The sequence below is a fragment of the Fistularia commersonii genome, chromosome 30 (assembly GCF_037954325.1).
Source record: "Fistularia commersonii isolate RoL2024-O1a breed Wild chromosome 30, RoL_Fcom_v1.0, whole genome shotgun sequence".
Lineage (NCBI taxonomy): Eukaryota > Metazoa > Chordata > Actinopteri > Syngnathiformes > Fistulariidae > Fistularia > Fistularia commersonii.
In genome coordinates this window covers 9,432,501-9,442,929 of record NC_141313.1, presented here as the reverse complement: position 1 = coordinate 9,442,929, position 10,429 = coordinate 9,432,501, and the positions used below count along the sequence as shown (strand labels likewise).

The following is a 10,429-nucleotide window of genomic DNA, read 5'->3' as shown; positions in this document are numbered from 1 at the left end:
AATCAGAGAATTACAGCAACAGCAAATGGCTTCTTTTCATCACTGTCAGACCCAAAAATTTGACTACATGGCTGATGACTGCATGCCACCGGAGGACAGGTCCTCAGGAGCAGGAGTGTGTGTGTGTGTGTGTGTGTGTGTGTGTGTGTGTGTGTGTGTGTGTGTGTGTGTGTGTGTGTGTGTGTGTGTGTGTGTGTGTGTGTGTGTGTGTGTGTGTGTGTGTGTGTGTGCGTGTGTGGGCTCCCATTCGACCACCAGCTCGTCTGGCGCTTAGTAGTCGGGAAACAAAAAAAAAGGTGAGTGAAGGTGAAAGTTCACTTCATTAAATATTTCTCAGTGTGTGTTTTTTTTCTCAAGAAGAATGTGAAATGAGCCCCCCCCCCCAAAAAAAAGTCTTATTTTTCTATCCCCCTAAATTAAGCCTAAATTAATGCTTAGGTAACGCAACAGTTTTGGATAAGAAATATAACACAAATGTGACATTACTGATGGGTTATCACCCAATTTATCCAGGCAGGATTTTGAAAAAATTAGAGCTTTCATTTTAATGATGTCTTTTTCGTTGTTCTGACAAACTCCCACCTCCATTCTTCTTATGTTTTCTCTTTGTTACACTTTTGGTTATTTCGCTACTTTTATTGTCCTGCATCAGAGCAGCTGTCAATCATTATTCATATAAATTAGAAGGACAAAATATCAGCACTATAACTCATTACAGTTAAGTAGAACCGCAGTGCATTCTAAATATCTAATGTATAACGTCTAATACATCTGCACTGTGTACAGTTTTAAATCTTACATAAAGAAACATTTAAAGTACCCTGTGTGTGTGTGTATAAGGTATTTTGGCCACAATAATAATAATAGTAATAATGATTAGCCCGATTTGAATCCTTCATTTGTGTTTTATTTACGTAAAAGTGAATTGACGGAAAAGCTGAAGGGCCAAAAGCTATCCGCCAGTTGTGCCACTGCTGTTCAGCCTCCAACCAGCAGGGGGCGCTGTCTACCCGAGTGTCGGGTTCTTATTCGCTTCGGCGCTCTTAATTCCCCTGCGAAATTTCCGCTGGCGTTCAAACAGAGAGCGACAAAAGAGCATTAAAAATCTCGAAGGTAAATCCGCTCGGACATTGACACGCTATTTGTCATCAACAGTAAAAGATAATGTTTTATTTTTCGTTGTATGACAATATTTTTGGTGTTCGAACTAGCAATATGTTAGCCAAACGCCTCCGTATTTCGTGGTATATTGGCTTCCCCAGCTAGCATAGCGTGCTACACTTGTTAGCAAGGCGGCGCCGGTTGGAGAAGGGCCTGTTTGGAAAGTGATAAGTTTTGTTTATCTCGCGGTTTTTAGCCCTTTTTATTTGGCATCTTTAGATCCGTGGATATTGTTTGGCAATGATTGGTCAAAACCGTGCGACAAACGGGCACATTTCATAGGCCGTCAAAAGTCAAAGCTAGCATCTGATCTGCTAATACATTAGCCTGGCAATAAGTTAATTCACTACCTTCATGGAGTCACGTTCACTCGTCGAAACAGGTTTGAAGGATTTTTCTACTTTGACGTTATGAATATGTTTTCAGTTTATTGACTTACGAAATGATACTGAAGTTTGTCGGTTAATTTAAATGATTTCAGTCACTGTTGGAGCGGTAAGTGCAGGAGTAGCCCAAATTGAAATGGACACCATTGAAATGACCAGCAACTACAATAACAGACTATTCGACCACTGCATTTAAAGAATTGTAACTGTAGTGGTTTGTTTTACGAGAAGCCTATGCTTGTCTAATAAAAAACGAACACAAATCATTTTTCAGACGTGCAGCTGGTGTGCTACAGAAAAGTTACCTTATATCAACGTAAATCAGCATTAAAAAATGTATTTGTAAACACATGAACCCAAAAGTTATTGGCGTAGTTGAATGTGTTATGATACTTGATGAAGAGGGAGAACTAAGAGTTTTGTGCGTGGCAATAAATGGCTCTAAATGTTTATCTGCATCTCCTTGTAAGGACCCGGTCCTTCATCAAAATATTTTTGTTTTGTTTGCGAGCAAAAAAAAACTTTTATTAAGATCTTGCCATTTTTAGATTCTGAAGCTTTTCCATTTTCTAGATTTTGATTATTCTCTAGTCATTCAATTAAATTGTTTAGACTGCATTTAAAATCTTGGTAGGACCTCATTCTTAAATTATTCCAGGATTTATCAAAGAGGTTTTTTAAATGTGAAGGACAGTCACCAGTTATGTCATGAATCCCCCAATATTTTTGTGTTTAGTCTTCAAATCATTTGCGCTAAATACATAGCTCAGTATTAATCATTAAAATGGGCCGTAACCCAACCATGGAGATATCTGAATGTCTGATTTTCTTTGTAAGAGTTATTACTGCAATGTATCCAAAACAGTGTTTTAAAAACTGTCCTCTTTCTCAAAATGGCTCAGGTCTAAGTAAAGGGTCATGGCTCGTGGACAGCAGAAGATTCAGTCTCAGCAAAAAAATGCCAAGAAGGCAGCAGAGAAGAAGAAATCTCACGGGGCTGACCAGAAGACCGCAGCAAAGGCTGCTCTGGTCCACACCTGCCCAGTCTGCCGGGTAAGTCCAACACAGTCTGACGGTTTTCACTGGGGTATTGCTTTCCCCTATTATTATGCTGAAATGATTGAAAACAACAGAAACACCCCTTTTAATTTTTCATCCAGTTTGTGGTGTCAGACAGTCTGGCTCCAAGAGAATGCTGCTTTATGATGGCTCACTTGTCACCCCTCCCTTGAGAGAATCTGGATTCTGACTTTGGGTTGAAACCCAGCTGATAGTTTCAAACATACCTGTAAACCCTAGCTTTACCTCAATAGTGGTAGTGTATTTTCTTATTTCATCTTGTAAATGTGATTAACATCTGCATTATGACCCTTAAAAGACATTTGGCCACAGTTAAGATGGGGTGAAATCATGTTGGATCATAAAAGGGATATTGTCTTACTGGATGACATATGCTCACTGAATTCGACCCTTGTGCTTTAAGTTTGGCTGATGTGTAAAGCAACATCACAGTTTCCGAGAAGAAAGAATTGTTAATGACTTTTGTGGTGCTTTTTTTTTTTTTTAATAAATCAGACACAGATGCCGGACCCAAAGACCTTCAAGCAGCACTTTGAGAGCAAACACCCCAAGTCTCCCATGCCTCCGGAGCTGGCCGATGTTCAGGCATAAAGGACAGCTGACTGGACCTCAAACTGTGTAAGCGATTTTATTGTTAATTGTTTGAGCTCTTGAGAATTGAGTCGTGTTCTTTCTGAAATCCCCAAGGCTTTCATACTTCCGTCTCTATCTAGCTCAGTAAAAAAAAAAACATCTCTTTGGAAAGGTAGCCAGAGAACAGAGACCACTGATTTCGGCGAAGACGATAAGTCTTTACCTAGTTGTTGTGCTCTTTGCGGATGGTCAAAGTTCAGCAAGCAAAACTGACATTTAGGTATGGCAACTTTCCGTGAACTTGCGTGGCGCCCGTTATTTTCCTCCCTCCCGCCAAAATAAAGAATTTTCATTTCCAGATACACAATGACCTCGGATTTAACGCAGAATCACGGCGCCTAAACGACGATGAAGATGAACACTGGGACCCGTCAGTATTAATGGACAACGGGTTGGGCTTGAGGGAGGGGGTGGATGTGTGTGTATATGCTGTGTGTATACGTGTGTGTTTGTGTAAGAGATAGTGATGGGGCAGAGACACACCAGCACCCCATTTTTATATTTATTGTGGGGGATGGGGGGTTGTTTGACAGAAAGCTGAACCAGCAAGTTTGCCTGCTAACACTGAATAACACGATCATGTGACTAATGATTGGAAGTCAGTCCGCCTGGGGAAAAAGGCCACTTATGAATTAAAAATGTTTGTGAATGAGTGGCTTAGTGACATCCATCCATCCATCCATCCATCCCATCATCTACCGCTTATCCTTCACTTAGGGATGCCAGAATCTATCCCAGCTGTCACTTTGCAAGAGGCAGGGTTCATCCTGGAGCGGTAGCCACAGGGCCACATATAGAGACATAGAACTATCTCATTTACACATCAGGGCGGTTTTTCCCCAATTTATTACAATTAACCTCTTGCATGTTTTTGGACTATGGGAGACTCACATTCTGGGGAAGAACATGCAAATGACACACAGAATTGTGGAAATTGAACCAGGGTCCTTTGTGCTATGAGGTGGAAGCCCCTGGTTTAGTGACAGCTGGTTTTAAATGGCGGAACACTGTTGCCACAGGGGGCTGGCAGGCACCATCCAGCCCCCTGGGAACAAGTTTTTATCTGCAGTGAACATGGCACTGCTGTAAGGGTTAAACCTGTGCGACTTCCAACCAAATTGCCACGCTGCCTCCGCCACGTTTTTCTGTGGATAAAAGCAGCAGTCGGCCTTCCAGCACATCAAAATATAACCCTCGGAAAATCCTGGATAGTAGCCGTGTAACCGCTGCCGCACCGCAGGCGTCCACACTCGGTTTCCTTCATCTTAGAACACAGCATGTTGTAATGTCTCTCTCGGGCAGAAAGCTCATGATCACCTTGGCAATAACCTCATTTTTATTATGCTTTATTTTAACCAGAACAAGGTTTTAGTCTGAAAGCCCCCCTTTTCTTCCCCCCCGAAAAAGATGAACACACACAGATCTGTGCTCTGTGTTTTCTGCTGTAGTTGTTATGATGTAATGTTCTTTAAGTTGCCCCAAGGACTGAGAGTTTAAGAATTTGGACCAGTAACTGCCTAAGCAATTCTGCATTTACTCACTTGCAGGCAAACCACTTCATTAATTTCCTTTCTCTGTACTTTTTTTTTAATACCCTTTTCAATAAATTCAACATTGTATTTAAGGCGACCGGTCCCACTTACTTTGTGTAATATTAGAATTTCTAACGCAACCCAAATGTCATAAAACAAAGTGGTTTTTGATCTTGTTGATGATCAGGCATAGATGGTTGCACCTCTGCTCTCGCTCGCTCTCTGATTGTTTTTTATTTTCCTCCCACAAAATGAGGATTTGACTGAATACACAACCATTGAAAATGACAGTCAGCTGTCAGCCTGATTTGGGGACATGAGTCGAGCAGCGTTTGACAGTGCCTTTATCACTGCATCTTAGGTGACGTCAGACAGTTCCATAGTCATCAGTGATCCTTTATTCATACATTACAAGTTAATTACATAGTTCATTAGTCTGACAATAATTTTTCTTAACAAATTGATAGAACGACATAAAACGTATGTGAAATCCTGTATGATCAGAATTTGTCGGCACAGGTGATTCCATCCCATCTGTAGTGAAACAGATAATCGACAGCCAGCATTCAAGAGCGACATGCTAAGACTATAACAGTTAGCAGTAGTTTTCAGCTCATTCTTTTAAACACCGCTCTTTCGCTTCTCATCAAAGCCACCTATCACGTTGTGGCGCTTAAAGATTGTGACCTTACAGAACGGGATACAGGAGCCCAAACCTGTTGGCGAGCACGTCTGTCACACAGTGGTGCGAAGCAGAGAAAGACTCGGTGCAGAGGAGTCGTAGCCGATTGAGTCGTCAAAACAACGGGCTGTAGGATTCAGTTGCTTATTATAATAAAAACAGACTCCCTCATCTTATTGATCCAATACAGAAAACCAGAAAGACCCCCAATCAGATGACTTGCATTATGTCTCTCATAATGTGAGAGAGTAGTAATATTAAGTGAATTTTATTTGCTGTTGAACCTAAGAGAGACGAAATCTAAAACTGGATGAATGATGAAATGATCCAAACATGTTGTGGATTTGTCTCGTCGAAACCAGGTTTAATAGGATACAGTACATCTTCTTTTAACTAGATTAAGTATATTGAGAAAGGCAAACAACTAATAAACCTGAGTTGCCCAGATTTCTGTGACCACCAGGTTGGCAGCGGCGCCGCTAAGATCACCTCAAACCTGAGGAAGACCCAGTGTGGAATTATTACACGAAGAGCCCAGTGTAATGATTTTGCCAGTTTTTGCCAAATCTAAATAATTGCCGTAACATATTGTGTAGAAAAACTTCACAACAGCTTTAACCAATGAGAGCACAGAATTGAACTAAGGTAAAACCGTGAATCCGCTAATATATTACACTTTGTCAAACAGAACGGCTATTAATGTATACATCTATAAATACCTGTTCTCCAGAAGAAAGCATGTGAGTAGAAGTGCTGATTTGGAATAGAAATTTTGGTATTGATTTTGGGTAAAAGGGGGGGGGGGGGGAGAGATTGATGAAGTCACTGATAATCAATCAGCAGTCTTCTGAACATTTACACTCGTGAGCCCTCCCTTGGTGAATTCAAGCCCCAGCTGTTTATGCTGTTTGCCATCATCTTCTGAGCTCTACCGCGGGGATTCCTCCGGGTCCAGGCTACCGAGTCAAACCTCCTTACTCTCATAGACACCCGCAGGTCTTGACCACCATGTTGCGGTGCTTTTTCAGGATGACATTGTTGTTGTCGTCGTAGAACAGGACAGAGATAGGGCTGAGCTTGGTGGGGGCACAGCAGGCCTTCGGGACTTCCTCTGGCTTCAAGAGGTGGACCTGTCGCGACACAGATGGCAATGTTTTTGGTCTAAGATGCCACCAGGACATCGGCTTAAGTCAACAGTGAGGGAGGTGTGTGTGTGTGTGTGTGTGTGTGTGTGTGTGTGTGTGTGTGTGCGTGTGCGTGTGTGTGTCCTTCAACACTTACTACTTGCTGGATTAGGGCATGGTTGGTGGCGTTCATGCAGGCGCCCAGAGGGTAGAAACACTCTCCGTCACAATAATAAGCCGAGTATCCTGTTGGAGCCAGAACCCAGTCCTGAGAAGAGATAGGAAGAGTTGAACATCAGTACAAACAGGCTTTGGTGATTTATTTAAACATTTCAGTGACCAAATCTAAAGGCGTCCTACTATTTATGTATTTATTATAATTTTTCCTGGGCATTTCATCGATACTATGTTCCTTTCAGCTGATGCGCTGACAGAGGGTTGACAGAGAAGCCAAACTATTTTCAAATATTGATTAACAAATTTTCCACATCCAAGAGGCGTTTTTTCAGCCAAACACAATCTATAGTCATTCCAGTACCCCCTCCATAGCCTGGTTAAAAATCAGACTTAAGTTAGCAGGCTAAGCTAACTTATTCCATATTCCAAGCTTTAGTCATTGCTTTCATTTGTTTCGGAATTCTTCCTCGCTTTCCACAACCTGTTGAACGGAAACGCCAGAGAAACTGAGAGCTCCCTGAGACAGAAAAAGTCCAGCTCAAGAAAATGTTCCGATCCTGACCTTCCATCCCAGGTCGCTGAAGCTAACGTAGAGTTCGTGCTTTTTGCAGGGCTGACCTCCGTTATCAGCAGGACTCCGATCTGAATGGCATGAAAAAATAGAAAACAAAACAAAAAAAAAACAATTCATCAGATGATGTTGGTTTGATGAGATTCATGTGCTTGGAGAACAGACTCCCATTTTCCATAGAAAATCATTCCTGCTTTACAAACAGTGTGATTGATGTTTCAGTTTATCTCAATTCATAAGAAACTTAAAAATGATTATCCACAAATTTTGTTGGTTTGTTTAAGATGAACTTGATTTTCACTGAGACATTTTTCAATAAAATTTAATATGGAAAGTCTCGTGTGCAGAGTTATTCCTACGTCTTAAGAATGTGTGAGAAAAAGGAAAAATGTAGACTCTGTAGACAGAGTGTGGGTGTCTGGAACCCAACTGTGGATGCTGGGAAGGGGGAGGTCGTATTTGGGTTTTTTCCGACGGGGGTGTGGCTTGACGGCCCGGGGGGGCCGACAGGGGATCTGGCTCTCCCTGAAGAAGGTCACCATGAAGGGCTGTTTGGAGCGAGGACCCCTGCGACCCACCAGCCCGATCCAGCCGGCAGACAGGGAGCGATCTGGGTGAGGAAAATCACATTGGTCTTTCAAATGAATGCCCTGTGATTACAAAGTGTCTTTCGATTGGACCCTCATTGCACCCACCCTCCTCCGTCTCCACGTAAAGACGGATGCCCAGGTTGCTGCGTGGATGGAGCAGCCAGTGGTTGGAGGCCGTGGTGACGTCAAAGGCCAGCCATCCCTCCTGTCCTGCAGGCACGGACTGCATGTCCAGTAGCACCAGCTCTGGCTCTCTGAGCATAAACACACATCGAATGACTGGGGGGATGCATCCATTCATCCAACCGTATGTGCGTACATCCATTCATGTATACATTCACATACACCAATAACTAGGTACTTATATAAGTAGATACATGCATTCATATATACATACATACATGAATACAAAATATACATACATATATCATGCATGTATGTATACATCCACACACCTACCGACATACGTACACACAAAAAACTAAAATATATACATACAAAAAAAATACATCTGCATACATAAAAACATTCATACATGGATACATGTAAAGAAACATTCAAATAAACACATACATATATTCATAAACAAATATATACATACATACATAATACATATACATACATACATGGATACACACATACCTATGGATGTATGCATACATGAAAGAATCCACACGGGAATGCATGTATACAAACCTACATAAACACATATATACACATATACATTCGTGAATTGATAAAAATACAAAAATAAATGTATACATGCAAACATACATACATTGATACATACGAACATACATACCTACATACATGCATGCATACAAACATACATACATATACATTCATACATGGATACATTCGCATACATGCATGTATACATACTTATTTATTTATGCATACATGAAAGCATCCATACTGGAAATCATACATTAACACGTATATACACATACATTTGTACATGGATACATGCATACAAACACATGTATGTGTTTTATACATACATGCATACATACATTCATGTATGTATTTTATTTTATACATTCATACATACATTAATACATACATACACATACATTAATACATACAAACATATACACATACATATATACATACAAACATATATACATACATACATGGATACATACATTAATACATACATACAAACATACATACATACATGTACTAATGTATATGTGTGTTTATGTATGAATTCCAGGAAGGATGCTTTCATGTATGAATAAATACATAAGTATGTATGTATGCATGTATGTGAATGTATCCATGTATGTATCCATGTATGAATGTATATGTATGTATGTATGTATGTGTGATTGCATGTATACATACATACATGCCGGTATCCATGTATGTATGAATGTATGTATATATGTATGTATGTATGTATTTATGTATGTATGTTTGTACGTATATATGTACCTATGTTTTCATGTATGTATGTAAGAATGTGTGTATGTATCTTCGTATGTATTAATGTATGTATGTTTGCATGTATACATTTATTGTTGTATTTGTGTCCATGTATGAATGTATATGTGTATATATGTGTACATGTAAGTATGTATATTTGCATTCCAGTTTGGATGCATCCATGTATGCATACATACATAAGTATGTATGTATCCATATATGAATGTATATGTATGTATGTATGTATGTGTATATGTATGTTTGTATGTATGTATGAATGTATGTATGTATGTATGTATTTATGTATGTAATTATAAATGTATAAAATAAAATACAAACATGTGTTTGTATGCATGTATGAATGTACGTATGTATGTTTGTTTGTATGTATGTATGTGTGTATGTATGTAGGTGTGTATGTTTGTATGTATTAATGTTTGTATGTATGTATGTATGTTTGAATGTATACATTTATTTTTGTATTTGTATCCATGTACGAATGATTATGTGTAAATATGTGTCTATGTGAGTATTATACATGCATTCCAGTATGTATGAATGAATGTATATAATAAAACACATATATGTGTTTGTATGCATGTATCCATGTACAAATGTATATGTGTATAAGTGTTTATGTATGAATTCCAGTATGGATGCTTATATAGACACATCTATACATATATACATTCATACATGGATACAAATACAAAAATAAATGTATACATGCAAACATCCATCCATACATACATACATTAATACATACGAATATACATACCCACATACATACATACATACATACATGAAAACATGTACATACATACAAACATACATATATGCATACATATATGTATACCTGCATGTATGTATGTATACATGCATGCATACATACATATAAATTCATACATGGATACATACATGGATACATTCTTATACATGCATACATACATACTTATGTATGTATGCATACATGAAAGCATCCGTACTGGAATTCATACATGAACACATATATACACATATACATTTGTACATGGATATATGCATATAAAAACATGTATGTATTTT

At 39.2% G+C, this 10,429-nt stretch overlaps 2 protein-coding genes across 4 annotated transcripts in view; one reads left to right on the top strand and one right to left on the bottom strand.

Moving 5' to 3' along the window:
* The first annotated feature begins 1,009 nt into the window (after positions 1 to 1,009).
* On the top strand, positions 1,010 to 7,680 carry LOC147216379 (transcriptional regulator ZNF706). Of its 3 annotated transcripts, XR_015109183.1 has the most exons (5): positions 1,010 to 1,113; positions 2,450 to 2,600; positions 3,123 to 3,245; positions 3,377 to 3,480; positions 3,560 to 7,680. XR_015109183.1 is itself a non-coding variant. In XM_086178416.1 (4 exons), exons 2-3 carry the CDS (start codon positions 2,466 to 2,468, stop codon positions 3,216 to 3,218), a joined length of 231 nt encoding a protein of 76 aa, XP_086034542.1. In that variant the 5' UTR covers positions 1,010 to 1,113; positions 2,450 to 2,465; the 3' UTR covers positions 3,219 to 3,245; positions 3,560 to 7,680. The 3 variants fall into 3 exon arrangements, 2 of the variants coding, with proteins under 2 accessions (XP_086034542.1, XP_086034543.1); XM_086178416.1 differs by lacking the exon at positions 3,377 to 3,480; XM_086178417.1 differs by lacking the exons at positions 1,010 to 1,113; positions 3,377 to 3,480 and adding an exon at positions 1,141 to 1,543.
* Positions 6,445 to 10,429, bottom strand: part of bmp8a (bone morphogenetic protein 8a) — a 23,331-nt gene continuing 19,346 nt past the window's right edge. Inside the window, exons 3-7 of the mRNA XM_086178415.1 lie at positions 8,042 to 8,190; positions 7,777 to 7,956; positions 7,338 to 7,417; positions 6,756 to 6,866; positions 6,445 to 6,604 (exon numbers count right to left, since the gene is read on the bottom strand). Of these exons, the coding sequence (XP_086034541.1) occupies positions 6,455 to 6,604; positions 6,756 to 6,866; positions 7,338 to 7,417; positions 7,777 to 7,956; positions 8,042 to 8,190 (670 nt within the window). The 3' untranslated portion in view covers positions 6,445 to 6,454. The remainder of the gene's footprint in view (positions 6,605 to 6,755; positions 6,867 to 7,337; positions 7,418 to 7,776; positions 7,957 to 8,041; positions 8,191 to 10,429) is intronic.

What these genes read in the sequence shown, in the direction of transcription:
- LOC147216379 (XM_086178416.1), top strand. Translation starts at nt 2,466, where the DNA reads ATGGCTCGTGGACAGCAGAAGATTCAGTCTCAGCAAAAAAATGCCAAG. An exon ending in ACACCTGCCCAGTCTGCCGG is followed by an intron (nt 2,601 to 3,122) that starts GTAAGTCCAACA and finishes TTAATAAATCAG; the next exon opens with ACACAGATGCCGGACCCAAA.